Raw genomic sequence first — 19045 nt, 5'->3', positions numbered from 1 at the left:
TACATATATACCGCGCAAGCACTGTATGTCACCCTATTTTCTTTTTCTGTCCTTGTGTTTGTGTATATACAATTTTTTGTTTGTTTGTTTTGTACCCGTAAAGTCACCACTGGGTTAATTTTGCAATACAATAATAATGATAATGATAATAAATAAATAAATATGTTTAAAAAAGGCTCCCCCCAAGGGTCTATGGCTCCATCTCGGCCAATTATAAACGTAAACTCTTGGTTTTACATTAATACATCAATAATAATCTGTTTCTATAATTTGTTGTCACTGGGGCCATTTTCTGCATAATGGGTTCTTTTTATTACTTTAACTACATTTTCCTGATTAACATTACATGTGTTTTGCCAGTGGTGTAGTGGTAGTTGATGAGGTGGGTGTACTGCTAGGTACATAGGTAGGTTACTGATGAGGAAGTAGGCATACTCTCCTATATATTACAACGGCTTTTAGCTGATAGGGGGTATACTGTAACTGGATAGAAAAAGAAGTGGGTATATCCCGTATACCTGAGTATACCCTCCACTACACCACTTGTTTTCAATGCAGGACATTTACTTTTATATGGTGTTTTATTTTCCAGTATTGTCATTATTATTATTATTATTATTATTATTATCTAATAATAAGGAATCTACAGTAGCAGTTTTTTTTATTATTTTAAATAAGGGATCTACAATAGTAGTTTTTTTTAAATTATTTATCATTATTGTTTTAAATAAGGGATCTACAGTAGTAGTTATTTTATTATTATTATTAATAATATTTTAAATAAGGGATACACAGTAGTAGTTGTTTTATTATTATCATTATCATTATTATTATTATCTAATAATAAGGAAACTACAGTAGTAGCTATTTTTTATTATTATTATTATTATTATTATTATTATTATTATTAATCTTTTTTTAATAAAGAATCTACAGTAGTAGTAAAGCATCTGTTGGACAGACACAGTAACGTTCCTTGAATTTATTTGATCCATGTTTAACTAATAGTGACTTGATGTAAATAGATGCAGTTTTGTTGTTTGCACACGGGGTGGCGCACTAGAGCAGCAGGTGTGTGACGGAGTAAACTAACAGTTATTTGACCGTGTAGTGCGGCAGCATGAAGAGTTTGTAGCGTGGGAAATAAAACCGCTGAATGGAAACTTGGACAGTGAACTGTGATGGACTCTGAAACAGTTCAGTGGAGACCTACCTGAGATGAATTATTTACCTGTGTGAGGTGAGCACGTGTGGAAATAAACGGGTCACCGCACTATTGTTGTTAAATTTCTCCCCGTTCACCTCACACACGTGTTCTACTGAAAGACTCTACAGGATCAGATCCGAAAAGTTCTCCCCACCGCTACTTCGGGCTGATGATTATGACAATTCCGACAGCATGTGAAGGCAGCGCCTCCCTCCACAGGTTCCTCTCATCACCGAGCAGCGTTTCATTCAGGAGCACACTGACTGAGGTGCAGGCGGGCTACGGACAGTCTGAGAGTCTAACATGGACTTCAATGTGACGACAGACTTTAAGCTAGGCCACATTAGGAATTAAGTTGGCGTTTTTATTCAGACGAGCGGCACTTTTTAACTTGACAAGTATCATTGCGCCAAACTTTCTCTGCGCTGTGAAAATGCGTTACGAGCTGAGAGGAAGGATGACGATGACCCTGACCAAGACAGTTTATCTGCTCACAGGACTGGTCATTGTTTTCCAGTTACAGATAAGCGTCATCAAGCTTAAACCTGTACATGGTAAGTCATTTAATACATACATACAACTATAGCAGCACATTTATTTTATCACTTAAACTTCTTTAATGTTTCTGTATTGGCATATTAATGCAAGTCAATACAGCTAACCAGTTACCTCCTGTCATTTTGGCACATTACTGTGTTAATGTGGGGCTTTAGTGTTAAGATTTTTTAATGCATAATCAAGTATTGGCTTAAAAGATATATTTTAATTTATACTTTTTTTAAAAAATATTTTTTAATTTTAGATAACGTAATCCCTAATTAAAAAAATTATTCAGTGGTTTCCCTTGTATTTTTTCCTTAGCTGAGTGACAGCATTTAGATCACATAGGGACACTAATATGTATAAATTTAGTGAGCTATAACCTCAAATACCACAGGTTATACCTCATATTTTACTGATTGTAAGAGCCATTTAACCTGTGTGTGTGTGTGTACCTGTGTTTATTTGTGTTTACACCTTCGACCACGGGGGGGGGCGGGGGGTCTTTATTTATTTATTCTGTTTTTACTATTTTCTGTGGAGCATTTTCTTTAGGAGGCTGGACTACACTGCAGCAGGGATCTGACTTTAAGCACATGATAAATCAGTCTCTGTTTGCTCTACAGCCTCTCAGTGGCTACAGTATTTATACAGTAACTACTGTTGTTTATGTAGCATCACTGCCCACATCAGGCTGGTGGCCTCTGCAGCCACAGGGCCACCATGTGACAGAAATATAGACGCAACACCCACGGCTGTCCGGCCTCACATGCCTGCTCCTGGACCTGCTGGTGTGAAGAATTTGAAGCATGCTTTCACCCTCTGCTGCGAAAAGAGAAATTAGGACGCACTGTTGTCACTGAGAGGGGGCAGAGCGACGGCGTGACCACGCATGGCTGCCACATGGCACAGACTCGGGGATTGTTTATGTCCTGCTGCATGTGAGGAGGAGACGCAGGAGTTTGTTGCTGATGTTTGAGATGTTCCAGGAGGCTTCATCCACATCTAACAGTCCCTATACAGTTTCCCCTTTTTCTTTTATTGAAGAAATACTTAGCAGAGGAGAAGTGTACTGGATATTTAATCTGCAAACACTCTCCCAAAGGATTGTTCTCACATTTATACAAAGAGTGCTCAGAGGCATTTTGATTTTATTGTTAATACTGTAATGATGACAAGAGTAACAAAGTGATCAATTAATAACTTATCACCCTCTCATCCTCAGGAGTCTACCCTACAGACACACAGGGGCCGTCTCTGCCAGAGGGAAGGTCGTATGCAGTCGCGGGAAGCAACAAGCCCTGGGAAAGGAGCCCCAAGTCTGGGGCCCATGGCTGGACTGCAGATAGGAGGGGCCACTACAGAAACCAGCACCAACCAGAGGAGTCAGATGCAGACCTGCTGATGGAGGAGGGACACGACAGTGCTACACAGATTGTAGTAAGGTTATTTACAGCTAAGCTCTCCTCAGCAGGTGGAGGAAAACTTGGGAACACAAGTCATAATCAAAGCGAAGCTAAAACCTGATCGCCTCACCTGCATGATCAAACGCTTCGACGTGAACCCCATTATTCAAATTCAGTTCCTCTGCACATTTTTTTTGTTAATGTGTGTTTCAAAGCATCAATCAATCAGTCTCTACATTTTTGGACAGGACATTGATCACGCCTACTATACATCTAAAATCCACGGGTCTGGAGACGCAGCCGGTAAAGAGCTGTGGGTGAATGTCGATGAGATGGAAGAGGATGAGTGGAAGGTCTCTGGCTTCCTGTCCAGCACCCACAGACAAGCTGAGGTATGAAATCTGTCTGCGGGAATAAAATGGGACAATCTGTGTTTTATGCCAGTTAAATATCTCGTGTTTAAATTTAATAAGCGATCCAATTTTTGTTTATTTACTTTGACTTTCCTGACTGAGGAAATAAATATTTTGATTTTGTTATCAAAATTGTTGAGACATCAATGAAGTGTTGATTAAAATATAACAGTTTGCTTTCAACATAACTGCATTAAAGCTAATTATAAGCTATTTTACATATTTAAAGATCCTCTTGACAAAAAGTTTCACTTGTGTTGTTGGTGTAAATAAAAGTAGATGTTGACCATCTTTAACATACAGTTGATAATACACTTTATCTTACTTTGTTTCCAGAGAGTGAATTTGTCCTTCGACTTCCCTTTCTATGGTCATATACTAAAAGAAATCACAGTGGCAACTGGAGGTGAGTCTTCAACTACACACACAGTGGGTCTCATTCATGAAATGTTAGTGAATCTGTGAGTAGATTTACACATAAAAAACCTACTACTAAAAACCTACACCGGATATCCATGAACACCGCAGGAAACTCGGATTTTTGCATAGGCATGTGTGTATGTTCATGCCAAGTAAACTGACAGTGCGCTCCTGCTAGTCAGCAATCAGTATTCATCCTGCCCATGAATATCCAGTGACTGCCATATATGAAGGTGATAAAAAGTTATTTTAGGTGAAGTAGGGTTGGAAAAACATTGTATTTTCTTCTGTTAGTAGTGGTGTGACAGGGACAGGTAAATCAAACGCCTGGAACGAGGTAATGGGTGCCGAATATTACTGTTGAAAGGCTATTATCTTGGCTGTGTCCCGCCACCACATTTTCTTCACTGATTCTGGGTCAAACGTCTCAAAAGGCTCTGATTATGGCGGACGAAAGTTTCAGACTCAGTGTGCAAACGTGATTGACACAACGTGAGGCTCTATTTATTTTTAGATGTGCAACAATTTCGGAAGAAAACAACAGACTCCGTTTGCAAAGGCCTTTAAAATGTCCAACTTTACAGCAAAACTAAACCTGTTTACAGCCTGTAACAAAAACAGTTTTGGTCTTATGGCTAATTTATGACAACTGTACAGGGAGGTAAAAAAATGTATTTAACTCACCTGTTACTTTTTTTTGACACTCAAATTTACGCATGATTAAGGGTGGGCTGCTTTGAGTGACAGGCTGTCTGCTGATAGTGTCCTCGGCTTCTCAGTCACATCCACCTCTTACTCCTCCACTGCACCAGCCTCTTGCCCAACTATGCTCACTTCTGGCTTCAAAAAACTAAGATGGCGATGGCCAAAATGCTTCAGAATGTGAGTCCACAAACCAATGGGTGACGTCATGGTAGCTATATCCATTATCTTTACAGTCTATGGTTGCTCTTCATCCCCCTCTCTCCTTCCTCGTTTTGGAACAAGCTTTGTCAGCTGGGCGTCTCGCCCCTTTTCTTTCAGCACTGTGTCTGCGATTTTTGTTGCTTTCTCTTGGATGGATGTTGCTTATGGTCTGACAGCTGGTTGCTGCCTTTTATATAGTCCCGACCTCACCTGTACGCTGTGCCCAGGAACGTTCCAAACACAGCAAATATGAATCAATTAAGAAAATACAGGCGGAGGGCAGAGTCCATGTGGATCGAACTTCTAGAGGGTTGTAAGTGATGATTGAGAGGGATTACTTTGGATGGCTCTTTACATTGTTTTGGGGAAAATCATGCATAGTATATCTTCAAGGACTCAGATTTTAGGCAACAGCAGAATTTTAACAACTCAACTGTGAGCAACCTCTGCATGTTTTCCTCTCACAGGTTTCATTTACACCGGAGATATAATCCACCAGATGCTCACAGCTACTCAGTACATCGCCCCTCTGATGGCCAATTTTGACCCAAGTCTGTCCAAAAACTCCACTGTGTTTTACTTTGATAACGGTGAGAGAGATCATTTTACTCAGCTGTCATCACTTTGGGCATTTCTGCTGTAGAATATTTCTACTACATGTGTGTCAGTTGTTGTGTTAATGTGTGTTTACTGTGAAGGCACTGCACTGGTGGTTCAGTGGAACCGGATTCACCTCCAGGACAATATCAGTCTGGGGACTTTCACCTTCCAGGCTGTTCTGCACAGCGATGGGCGTATCGTCTTTGCGTACAAAGAGGTGACATTCCTCTCCTTTTTATGTTCTCCTGTTAATGTGAAATTTGGTTAATTACAAAAACCATTGTTTTTGTAGATTCCTTTAGACATCAACGACATCAGCACGGAAAATCATCCTGTCAAAGTGGGCTTGTCGGACGCTTTTGTGGTTCTTCATGAGATAGAGCAGATCCCCAGTGAGTGACACATTCAATGTATAAAAACTACATTTTCTTACCATGTTTTTTACCTGCTGATTTATTAAACAAAATACTGGATCTCAATTAAAGGTGCTGTTTGTAACTCTGGAGAAAAATAGCTGATTGCTGACAAATACAGACGCTTTGGGTTGGTAGGTGGCCTGAATCACCAACCCAAAGCGTTGGTATTTGAAGACCTGGGCAATCAACTTTCTCCAGAGTCACATACGGCACCTTTAACAACATCTTCTCCTTTCTGATATGCTTCAGATGTTCGTCGGAGAACAATTTATGAGTATCACAAAGTCGACATCCTCAAGTCCAAAATCTCAAATTCTACAGCTGTAGAGATGCTACCTCTCCCCAGTAAGTTAACCCTGATTAAAGTATACAAAGAGATGTGCTGCTAAAATGGCATCATTAAATAACCACATCTGAACATTTATATTACACTTTTGTCAAACAATGAGTATCTTTTGACTGATACACATAGCAGCTGTTGAATGTTAGCTCTACGTAGCCTAGAGAAATGCATTCAGCTTTAACTCACAGGAGTCAGAGTCATCTCTTCCTCCTCACTCTCCAGTGTTTTCTTTATTCTCAGCGTGTCTCCAGTTCTCCAGCTGTGGTCCATGTGTCACTTCTCAGATTGGCTTCAACTGCAGCTGGTGCAGTCGGCTACAAAGGTAAACTGGAAAGCACTCGGAGAGCGCATACCATTGACAAGTCTGCACATTCCCACTGCATTTATTTGAATGAAAAAATATGTTGGGAATGTCTGATCTTTATTTGAGTCCAGAGCTGCATTAAAATACCCAGAGATAAACAATCGTGGCTGATGGCAGACATACGAAAAATCTTTTTTTGTAAAATTCATAGTGAGTCAGATTCATGGCCACTGAGTTGTGGCAATTTTTGTCCCCATAAAGGTGACTTTTTTTTTTTTTTTTTAAAGAAATACTTTATGTTTATGTGCTATCATCTACATTTGGCTGCAATTGCAGAGTGTTCAAGAATCGTAATGTTTTATTTGAAATGATAAACAATTCGCCAACAAATGAAAGGAAAATGGTATATATTATATAATACCATTTTGGGGAACAATAGAGATTATTGCACTGTATAAGAAAAATTATTCGATCACATGATTATGATATCAAAATGTCCTGCATCTCACGTTTACTGTATGATGAGGTTCCAATACAGGGGGATGTTGTGTTGTAACGCCCTCTGAGGCAGATTGTGATTTGTGATATTGAGCTTGATAAATTTAATTGAGCCGAAGTTATGGATTTTATGGTTTGCTCATTAAAGAATGGGATCATGTTTTGTCAAGTCTAGAGACCCTTTCAGGGCCGATGTCATGATGACATAATTTTATTAGCTGGAGGTGAAACAGGACTCTCCACCACAGGGCTGCAGGTTATACAGGAGTCTTGAAATGTCGTCCTGTTGTGTTATTGGGAGCCAGAATAGAAGGAGTCATGACTCAAAACTTATATTTTATAGCATACCAGCCTCTACTGCCCGTCAACAAAAACAAAGACAACTATGGTTAAATACGATAAGACCAAGGGACTGGATGGAGGCGATCATCAAAAATGTGTTTCCTGTTGTAGGGATGAATACGTTATAGAACAACTAACTCCGAGAGTGTGGTGCTCTGAATAACTGAATGTTACATTCAGACAGTGCTCCAAATTTATGAGCGGTCCAGTTTGTGAGTGTGCTTCAACACTTGAAATTTCTGAATACACCACTTGCATCATCTTCCTCCACTGTCTAAAGCAAGTCACCAGAACTTTGATAGCTAGCGTTAGCGAATGTCTGTGAAGAATTGTTTTGCCTCCAGCTAAGCCCCGCCCACCAAAAAACGCCATACCGTCGCAAACAGTAAAAGGGTCTATTGTCAGTGTTCATCCTGTCTGTCCTGGCTGCAGGTTCCTTCCTAAAGTGAGGGCATTTTGGGGTTTTGTTACACATCACTTTCAATGACACCACTTTAGGAAAGGATCTCTTTGCAGCCAGTAAAGACGGAGGAGAAATAATTAAAGTGGCTGCTGGTCTTTCCAGTGTGGGGCAGGTGAGTACAGTATTAAGACTTGACAAAAATATGAACGTATTCTTTAAGACTAAACCAATTTATAAAAGATTTGTTTCCCCCTATTGCTTTATGAAATGCTGCCCTATTGTAGGGGAGTATAAAGTGTAAGTAAGTATACATGGTAACCACCCACGCCTTCTTTCTGATCAGTTAATGATCCATCTGATAAATAAATTTTAAAAAAGCTAAAGTCCAAGAAATAACAAATTTGGTAGTGAAAAAGACTTGAGTCAGACTTGTCCCTCAAGCACCTTGTCAAAACACTATCTGATATGTTTGTGAAGATAAACCTGTAAATAAAGCTCAACTATAGTCCCCATACATTAATATTTACTACCTTTCTTAGATGCTCCAGTGGCTTTGATCGTAACCGGCAGGACTGGGTCGACCTCGGCTGCCCGGAGGAGGTTCTCATTATTTTTGCATTTCAGTAAACTACAGAAAGTTTGACTCAGTTAGAACTCAGCACCGCTTGTGTTTGTCTGCACACAACTGTTTCCTGACGTTTGTTTTTGTTTTCACCTGTTACTTTTCCAGAGAAAAGATCCCAGATGTCTCAAAATGACAGACATCGCAAACACCACATCTCACCACCTCACACATACGACCACTCCTGTCACGACCACAGTGCAGCAGAGGACCTCCAGTATGACCTCCACCCCCCTGAGCAGGACATCCGCTGTCACCAACCCCTCAACACGCAGCAACACAAGCAGAATAAAATCCACTTCACAGCTTCCCACCAGTAAACCTGCAGAAGGTAAGCTGACAAGATGCTTTCAAACATCTGCAGTAAACAAAACTTGCATTTTATATGTCTCAAACTGCAGACTTTGAATTTTATCCTACTACCTTTCATCGAACTTTCTTATTTGATTGCTTAAAGTCAATGAATTTCCGTAATAGTCTTTGCCAGATCACATCTAAGGGCAGGTGACAAAACCCTCTCTTGAATTAATACTTGTTGTCGTCGCACGGTGTCCACGCCCAGTGTGTGTTGTGCAAAGTCTGACAGTGTGAGGGTCAAGTGGTCAGCTATTTCCCAGCCCTCTGTGAGCTCATAGCTGAGTGTATACAGCGCCATGTTAAATACTACATAGTGTCCTCAGCTGCTGAGGGATGACTCAATGTATGTGTGTGTCACTCTGCGTGAGTCAGAATATAGAGGGGCTTTTTTTTTTTGGTTGTAGTGGCCATTATTTGTAAGAATACAGCGTTCAAAAAGAAGTACTGCTATTTTAATGATATATTACTTCAGTAGACTGTAAAGTACTTTAATTAAATATAAAGTACTTTTATTGAATATGTACAAGGAATTCCTAAAGTCTGAAAGTTAATCATGAACCACAACAATTTGAGGTGTTTTGAATATTTTTAACTTCAAACAGCAAAGAGGAGAGTCTTTGAATTGGATAGATTAAGTGGAAAAAACAGAGCTGTATTGTAAATTGCACATTTTTTTTGTCTGACTAACTGTTAACAACAATAATAATAATAATGATAATTATTATATTATATACCTTTCATACAAGAAAGGTGCTATATAATAATTATTATATATGCAGCACAAAGTGCTTTATAATAAGGGAAGTATAAGCACAATTAAAACAGACAGAATGAACATAAAAGCTGTTTTATAAAATCATAGAGTTGTAAAACTATAAATCATAAAGTCAAGTAAGCTTTTAAAAGAGTTGCAGCAGCGTGAAGCGTAAATAGAAAGTAAAAGCGTAAAAAGAAAGAGTTTCAGACCTGTATTGGAAAGTCAGAGCTAGTTAAAGGCTAAAGTGAACAGACACGTTTTAGCTTTATTCTTAAAATATTTAGTGAGCTAGCTTCCCCAATATCTATAGGTAGCGTGATCCAAAGCTTTGGGGCGTAATTGACAAAGGCTGCATGCCCGATCCTCTTCCGGCTGTTGCTGGGAACCTCCAATAAACCAGCAGCAGATGATCGCAGTGTTCTTGGAAGCAAATGGTTGACAAGGGAGCTAGCAATGTAGCTCGGTATACAAGGAGGACCTTAAAATCAAGTCTACATGTAACAGGAAGCCAGCGCAGAGCAACTCAGACTGGCCTGATGTGCTCTCTCCTCTTATTTCTGGTTAGTAGCTGAGCTGCAGAGTGTTTAATGAATCTCTCAGTGGTGTTTTTTTAGGAGGCCAATGTTCACTGAAAATAGCCCCACACTGTAAATTTCTTCAAGATTTCAGATTTCACTTGTAGTCAAGCTCACTACTGTATATCATTAAAAACTTGCAGAAGTTAAATTAAAAGGACCCACAATTATAAAAAAAAAAGATTTTAAAAAGTACAGCATGACATACTGTATGTCTTATGTCATTCTTTCTTTTTCTAGATGACACAAAGATCTCTTTGCACAACAATGAAACACGTAAGTCAATCATATCCACCTACTGTGTCTGATTGTGATGTCATTATTGGTACATGGTATTTTCAGCAGTTGTCAAGACAACTTGTTGTCTAAACTTACATATTTATATTTGATCTGATAGTTTGGGTCACCATGTGTAAAATGTTTGTGATTACAGCTGTTTACTGTGATTGCTGGAGTCAAATAAGAGGAAATATCTGAGCTGCTTTTTAGCCCAGTCATCTTGAGGGTTCTGCACATGTTGGCTTTAAGTCTATAACTATAGGTAGTTTGAATCAGTCTCATCATCACCTTTGTGCAGCAGGAAATGAGGAGACAACAGGAGCTAGTGATGGGCGGCCGCAGACTGGTCTACTGGCGGGCATCGTCATGGTGATGATTATCATGGGAGCAGCCGTCCTTCTGTCTGTCTACATGTATAACAATCCGACCTCCAGCGCCAGCCTCTTCTTCATGGAGGTCAGTGACACCATGATCCATATTAAACTCCCCATGATCCCCTGAACGAGTAACGCTGCTAGTTTTTAGCACATTTTGCATATTTGCCATTTTCCAAAGCGTATTGCGTTTTTTTTTTAATTTGGATTTCCCCATCTGCCTGATTTGTGAATTTACCTTTGCAATTTAAGTAACAATGCAGTGACTTGAAAATTAATAAGGATAAGTAATCCATCCAAGTCAACAACTGTCACTTTTTTTGCCTTGCAAGCAGTGTGGCTTCAAGATAAAAACTTGGTCCTTCCAACACTTCAGGTAGAGCAAGATAATGTGGAAATAGAGCATGGATACTCGTCATCCCTGTGAATGATACCTTATACATTTTGGTGTCTAGCACCAATGTTAGGTCAAAATTTCCTCTCAAAGGAATACAAAAACTTCCAAATGACGATTCATATAGTAATTACTCACCTTGCATTATCCTGAATTCATGAAGAAAACTTTATATCAAAAACATCCATTAACAAACTCTCATACAACTCATGCAGCATAATCCAAGTTTCATTTATCCAGTCATATGCTCAGTACTTCTCAGCCCTTTCCAATGGAAGACTGAAACTTATCCATGCTCTCCTCAAAGCCAGACTCCACTGACAAATCAGTAATTTCGGGACAGATCTAGTGATCAGTGAGGTAAAAACTGAGCATGGCATTAGTTCAAGAGAAACATGATGTCAAGCTCAGCTCACACCCCAGCTACACCAGCTGACCTCAAACAGCCCTATCAACTGATGGAAGGGAGTCAGCTGATAGATCACATGATACCTTTCTATGCAACCTCCACCCCAGCTAATCAATGTCATTTCTGTTTGTCATCGGTGCTGCTCTGCTCTGTTCCCGGGGGTCTTTGCTGCTGTTCTCCCTGCTTTAGGCATTCCATGTAGACACATGGAAGGGCAGGAAGGTGTGCTCTCTCTGCCTCAGGCTTTCCTTGTTTGCATGTGAAAGGGCAGAGAGCTGTGTTCGCTCTGCCTTAAGGTTCCATGTAGGCGCCTGGAAGGGCAGAGAGGTGTGCTCTCTCCACCTTATGCTTTCTGTGTAGGACTAGGAAAAGTAGAGAAGAAAGCCATACTGCCAAATATAATACTGCCTATGGAAATAAAGTTTTCCCAACTAAATGACTGTTTTAGTCAGTTCTGTCTGGCTTTGAAGAGATCATAGACAACATTCACTTTCAGTTCAGTCACCCCATTGGAAAGGGCCTTCTGTTTGGAAGTACTAAGCATGTGACCGGATAGATGCAACTTGGATTCATACTGCACAAGTTGTGTGAGGGTCTGTAACTTGGTGTTCTACTATAGTTTTGCTGTTGTTAAATGCAGACCCTGCATACTTTAATTCATAAAGACTTTTCTCCATAATTCAGTGTAACACGGGGTGAAGTATTACTTTCAACATGCCCTAGTCCAGTCCAATTTTAAAAATTGTACCCAGGTGGTTTGGTGAGTACTTGACCTTTTATACGGCAACAATAATAACAAATAAAAGAAATTCCCATGTTCCACCATATTCTGCACATTTTTCATCCAGGTCTGTTGGACCCCCTAGGAAACAAGATGATTTATTACAAAGGTTTATCCTAATGAATAAACTTCTGCAAAAGTGGTTCCCAACTGGTCCAGATTTCAACTCAGTCATTAGTTCAAGGTCCACACGGTTTATTACATTAAGTGTCATACTTGTGTTTGGCCATGTCATTGAGCTACTTTGATGTCTCTGTCAGTTAATCATTCAGTCTACAGCAGGAAAGGGCACTTCAAAATAGATGCTCTGTGCTGGAAATTCACTGTACCTAAAAATAAAGCATGTTTTTTTTATATATATATATATATATATATATATATATATATATATATATACAAACGTTTACAAAATCAGTTGTGAATCTTCATCCATTTGTACAATTCTGCTTTCCAACATTGTAAATACCTTTCTGTTATGTTGATGGAAACATTTGGCATTTTTGGAAGCTGGGGACTAATATTTTATTATAGAATTTAAAGCAACAGTGAGGTTTTAGTGGCATTAAGTAATATTTATTCATTATCAGTGGTGCAATTAAAAAGTATAGTTAGGAGAGCAGAAAAATATCAGACAGACAATAAATAAAGTGCTGTGTACTTTTATGCATATGTTCTCTCAATATTCAATCCCCCCCCCAGCGGCGGCCGACCCGCTGGCCAGTCATGAAGTTCAGGCGGGGCTCTGGTTGCCCTTCCTATGCTGAGGTGGAGACTCCCGGTCAGGACAAAGACACCATGGTGGTCATCGACCCCAAACAGTCCTTTGTCATGTCGGACAGAAGAGAGAGCGAACAGAAAGAAGGATTCATAGTTCCTGATCAGAGGGAGCGCTTCCTGGTGTCAGAGAGCTGACCAAAAACTACAAATCCCAGAAGGCTTTGGGAGAGAGCTGGATCTCCACGTGAGGGAGACTTTTTATTTTCCATTAAAGCTGTTGCTCAAGTTCATTTTAAAAGGACAGACACTGAGCATTCAGAGAGGAAAAGGCCCAAAACCTCTATGAGGAAAATGTCGCTACAGAGTAATTTATTTACAGTTTGGTTTCATGTTAGCGTTAGCTTGGTGAGCCAGTAGACTGTTTCAAAGCATAATGTAAAAAAAGATTTACTTTGCTCAGGTCACTCGTCTGTGTTCACTGAGGCATCACACAGAGCGAGAGGTGACGCCACTGAATGTTTGTTTTGAACCCATTTCTCTCAAAGACAGATGATATTTTCCAGAGCTGTTATGTGTCATTCCCACACCTTCTTCACAAGGAGGAATGTCATATTCGGGTGTCATTTCCTCATCTCAAAAATACAGACTAAATTCCTCACCATTACACCCACCTTCATCTGAGGGGCAAACAAGCTGCACAGTGTTTTTACTGCTGTTTACCTCGAAGAAGAAAATGTCTGCACCCTTTTCAATTTCTACTTTTATTTTCTGATTAGTTTGCTGTACAAATATGTACACTACAACATTACAAACATTCACAACCATGAAAAAATACAGATCTGTATTTGTTTTAGACTTGATACAGTCTCGCAACATTTTTCTAACATGCTGTAATTGTTCCCACACATGTGTAATCTGTATATTTAAAATGGTAAATTGCAGGTTTTAGTCTGTCGCTGATCATGTTAGTGTCTCTTCAGTCACTGTACAGTACTTGTATAGCTTTCAGAAGTGTTCTAATTAAAACAAGGATTGTTTCGTACACATGCTGCATAATGTAATAATTTCACCAGTTTTTGGAAATCTAAAAAACCCTCAAATGTTAGCAATTGTCCAATGAGCTGAGGGTTCAACCCACTCCTTCTCCTAAGCAGTTTAATAAATGCTGATAACATTTTCAAAACTGTTAAAGTAGTTGTATCTACTGTACATTTTGATACAATGACACGAGAATCAACAGTTTCCTGCACTATTACTGGCATACAGGACTAGTGTCCTGTATTATTTGAGGCATGTTTAGTCTAAAAATGAAATTAAGGCAAATGGTATCTCAATGGATCGCTTCAGACTGGCCTGGAAGCTGTCAGGGTCAAGGCACTGCTGTGTTGGAGGTACTGCGAAGGTCCTGGCTCGGACACTCAGGTTTCCTCCTTGTCTTCTGAGAGAGAACCAAACAAAATGGAGAAAAAAAGATACATTTATTTGTGTTCCAATCACAAAGTGATTTGAGTTACTGTAATAAGAGTCAAATAGCACTTCTCATGGTGGATATTTAATGGTATCAGAAAAATATGTGGTGTATATGTGGCAGTAATTTCCATTTATCTGACATATACTTCCTGGTATTTGGTTTGTGTCTCCAAAGATTACCAAGTGAAATACAAATAATGAGACTTAAGCTTTGACCAAATACTTTCATACCACATGTTAGTCCAAACACTTTAATACAACATGTTATATCTAAGTGCCGTAAAACTTTAATTAAATAATTAATAGCCTGGGCTATTATTTGTTTAAATTACTGAACTCAACAGGCCTATATTTGGGACAGACCTTTATTAATCAGCAAAGAGCAGGAAATACAGTCAAATTGTATGAGTTTTACTTGTATAAAAATGAGGCTTCATATAAAATATCAATTAAATAAATCAAATTTATCCTTTTAAAACAATAATCACAACTTCGCTTAATTTTTATGAGAAACCCGTTTGATCTGAGGTCCCTTTCGGGCTAAAGGAATATACAGAACAGGGTAATCAAGGAATGGACACATCATTTGAGGTAGGTAGGTGTTATACATGTGATATATGATATATACACATTACAAAAAATGACCTGCTTGGCAACCAGACCAGGCTGGTAAAAGAGACTGGGGCATTTAATTGGGACTAGGCTGTTAAATAAAGTTTTACAGTAGGTTATGAGTGTGTAGTGTGTTTTCACTGAAAAAAAAACACAGTTACATTGAAAACAGTATGTATGTATGCAAACTAAAAAATATCTTGACTTCTGAGGACGCTGTAGATGGACTGTCACAGTTATGTATGTTTATGTAGTAATTGTATAATATCCTGTTTGTATGTAAAGTTTGTATGTAAAGTAATGCACTGTATTCAGGTATTGTGTATGGAATTAGGGCACTGTGTTTCTTACCTTTCACTGGTGGTGCAGGGAGTCTTCGCCTCAGCTGTCTTGTAGAGTCCACAGTGACAGGCTGCAAGATGTAAAACGAGGATTTTTTTCCCCCAATTCTTCCACAAGGTGTTTGACATAATGGTGGTTATTTCTCTTAATGTAAACACGTACCATGACTGGAATGGTCTTGGTCTTAGTGAAGCGTGATTGTGGTGTTTCTACGTTGAGGCCTGCACTCTTCAATGCTGCAATTCTGGCTGAGATGTCACAAACCTGAAGAAAAAACACAACCATGTAATACAGTACATGTTTGAAATCACTGTTGTAATAGTTCTATGTTTTCTTTTCAGTCTTTGAACTTTGATTGAAGCACCTCTGTCAAATCAATTGTGTTTTTAGTAGTCAGGTCTAATAAAAAGCAGCAGAACTCTTTCTTAATATGCCACTTTAAGCTGTAAAATGGAGGCCTATTCAACTTCAACCCACCTGCAGCTCAGACTGTTGGACAGCAGCAGCTGCAGATGCTACCTGCTCCTCCAGGAAGGACAGCTCCATGTCCGACGTGGCGCTACAGATGCCCCTGGCACACTCCTCCAGGTCACTCAGCTCAGCCTCCAGACTGTAAACCGCTCCAGCTGCCACGTACACCTGCAGCATGTCCAGTTCCAAACGAAATCAACTTAAAATCTTTGTACCATCAATTAAAAATAAGACTAACTGCCATTCTCTTATTTTCACCTGTTTTTATGCCATACTGTTAAGGTGAGTCCACCGTTAATGTTTGCAAGTGAAAATTAACCTATACTATACTGTGACCTTTTTTCATGGTTCATGACCACATACTATATTAATAATTTTTTCATAGTTTCTATGACGTTTTGTTCATAGCTTTGGACAACATACTATACTGACTTTTTTCATGGTTTTTGACGACATGCTACTTTTTTCCAAAGTTTTGTAGAACATACTATACTATGATTTTTTTTTTTTTCATGGTTTTTGACCACATACTATACTATGACATTTTTTTCATGGTTCATGACCACATACTATACTATGACTTTTTTATGGTTTTTGACCACATACTATACTATGACTTTTTTATGGTTTTTGACAACATACTATACTATGACCTTTTTTTCATGGTTCATGACCACATACTATACTATGACCTTTTTTTCAGGGTTCATGACCACATACTATACTATGACCTTTTTTTCATGGTTCATGACCACATACTATACTATGACTTTTTTATGGTTTTTGACAACATACTATACTATGACATTTTTTTCATGGTTCATGACAACATACTATACTATGACATTTTTTCATGGTTTTTGACCACATACTATACTATGACATTTTTTTCAGGGTTCATGACCACATACTATACTATGACTTTTTTATGGTTTTTGACCACATACTATACTACGACATTTTTTTCATGGTTCATGACCACATACTATACTATGACCTTTTTTCATGGTTCATGACCACATACTATACTATGACATTTTTATGGTTTTTGACAACATACTATACTATGACCTTTTTTCATGGTTCATGACCACATACTATACTATGACTTTTTTATGGTTTTTGACAACATACTATACTATGACCTTTTTTCATGGTTCATGACCACATACTATACTATGACATTTTTTCATGGTTTTTGACCACATACTATACTATGACATTTTTTTCAGGGTTCATGACCACATACTATACTATGACATTTTTTCATGGTTCATGACCACATACTATACTATGACATTTTTTCATGGTTCATGACCACATACTATACTATGACATTTTTTTCAGGGTTCATGACCACATACTATACTATGACATTTTTATGGTTTTTGACAACATACTATACTATGACATTTTTTTTCATGGTTCATGACCACATACTATACTATGACTTTTTTATGGTTTTTGACAACATACTATACTATGATTTTTTTTTTCATGGTTCATGACCACATACTATACTATGACTTTTTTCATGGTTTTTGACCACATACTATACTATGACATTTTTTCATGGTTTTTGACAACATACTATACTATGACATTTTTTTCATGGTTCATGACCACATACTATACTATGACTTTTTTATGGTTTTTGACCACATACTATACTATGACATTTTTTTCATGGTTCATGACCACATACTATACTATGACTTTTTTATGGTTTTTGACCACATACTATACTATGACATTTTTTTCAGGGTTCATGACCACATACTATACTATGACTTTTTTATGGTTTTTGACCACATACTATACTATGACATTTTTTTCATGGTTCATGACCACATACTATACTATGACTTTTTTATGGTTTTTGACAACATACTATACTATGACATTTTTTTCATGGTTCATGACAACATACTATACTATGACATTTTTTCATGGTTTTTGACCACATACTATACTATGAACTTTTTCAGGGTTCATGACCACATACTATACTATGACATTTTTATGGTTTTGACCACATACTATACTACGACATTTTTTTCATGGTTCATGACCACATACTATACTATGGCCTTTTTTCATGGTTCATGACCACATACTATACTATGACATTTTTATGGTTTTTGACCACATACTATACTATGGCCTTTTTTCATGGTTCATGACCACATACTATACTATGACATTTTTATGGTTTTTGACAACATACTATACTATGACCTTTTTTCATGGTTCATGACCACATACTATACTATGACTTTTTTATGGTTTTTGACAACATACTATACTATGACCTTTTTTCATGGTTCATGACCACATACTATACTATGACATTTTTATGGTTTTTGACAACATACTATACTATGACCTTTTTTCATGGTTCATGACCACATACTATACTATGACTTTTTTATGGTTTTTGACAACATACTATACTATGACCTTTTTTCATGGTTCATGACCACATACTATACTATGACTTTTTTATGGTTTTTGACAACATACTATACTATGACATTTTTTCATGGTTTTTGACCACATACTATACTATGACTTTTTTATGGTTTTTGACAACATACTATACTATGACATTTTTTCATGGTTCATGACCACATACTATACTATGACATTTTTTTCAGGGTTCATGACCACATACTATACTATGACATTTTTATGGTTTTTGACAACATACTATACTATGACATTTTTTTTCATGGTTCATGACCACATACTATACTATGACTTTTTTATGGTTTTTGACAACATACTATACTATGACCTTTTTTCATGGTTCATGACCACATACTATACTATGACTTTTTTATGGTTTTTGACAACATACTATACTATGATTTTTTTTTTCATGGTTCATGACCACATACTATACTATGACTTTTTTCATGGTTTTTGACCACATACTATACTATGACATTTTTTCATGGTTTTTGACAACATACTATACTATGACATTTTTTTCAGGGTTCATGAACACATACTATACTATGACTTTTTTATGGTTTTTGACCACATACTATACTATGACATTTTTTTCATGGTTCATGACCACAT

The 19045-nt window shown here is 37.9% G+C and overlaps 2 protein-coding genes across 5 annotated transcripts in view; one reads left to right on the top strand and one right to left on the bottom strand.

Moving 5' to 3' along the window:
* The first annotated feature begins 1335 nt into the window (after positions 1-1335).
* LOC125902500 (plexin domain-containing protein 2-like) lies at positions 1336-13258 on the top strand. Its single transcript, XM_049598893.1, has 14 exons — positions 1336-1761; positions 2973-3187; positions 3402-3545; positions 3903-3972; positions 5360-5482; positions 5591-5709; positions 5785-5884; positions 6158-6253; positions 6492-6573; positions 8338-8398; positions 8529-8751; positions 10350-10385; positions 10687-10844; positions 13046-13258. Exons 1-14 carry the CDS (start codon positions 1641-1643, stop codon positions 13256-13258), a joined length of 1761 nt encoding a protein of 586 aa, XP_049454850.1. The 5' UTR covers positions 1336-1640.
* Positions 13259-13435: 177 nt separating this feature from the next.
* myripa (myosin VIIA and Rab interacting protein a) overlaps positions 13436-19045 on the bottom strand; it is a 52081-nt gene continuing 46471 nt past the window's right edge. Inside the window, exons 14-17 of one of the 4 annotated variants that reach the window (XM_049598890.1) lie at positions 15965-16126; positions 15650-15751; positions 15497-15557; positions 13436-14498 (exon numbers count right to left, since the gene is read on the bottom strand). In XM_049598890.1, coding sequence (XP_049454847.1) covers positions 14482-14498; positions 15497-15557; positions 15650-15751; positions 15965-16126 — 342 coding nt within the window. In that variant the 3' untranslated portion in view covers positions 13436-14481. Of the gene's footprint in view, positions 14502-15496; positions 15558-15649; positions 15752-15964; positions 16127-19045 lie in introns of all 4 variants that reach the window. The other 3 variants (XM_049598889.1, XM_049598891.1, XM_049598892.1) reach the window with 3 other exon arrangements.

Source organism: Epinephelus fuscoguttatus, linkage group LG15 (assembly GCF_011397635.1).
Source record: "Epinephelus fuscoguttatus linkage group LG15, E.fuscoguttatus.final_Chr_v1".
NCBI classification, from domain to species: domain Eukaryota; kingdom Metazoa; phylum Chordata; class Actinopteri; order Perciformes; family Serranidae; genus Epinephelus; species Epinephelus fuscoguttatus.
The sequence above is the reverse complement of the archived record's forward strand: the minus strand, read 5'-3'. Positions and strand labels throughout refer to the sequence as shown.

Excerpts from the sequence above, each read along its gene's own strand:
- LOC125902500 (XM_049598893.1), top strand. The coding sequence starts at position 1,641 with ATGCGTTACGAGCTGAGAGGAAGGATGACGATGACCCTGACCAAGACA. Across the intron at positions 5,483-5,590 it reads TGTGTTTTACTTTGATAACG|GCACTGCACTGGTGGTTCAG; the intron begins GTGAGAGAGATC and ends TTTACTGTGAAG. Across the intron at positions 5,710-5,784 it reads TCGTCTTTGCGTACAAAGAG|ATTCCTTTAGACATCAACGA; the intron begins GTGACATTCCTC and ends TTGTTTTTGTAG.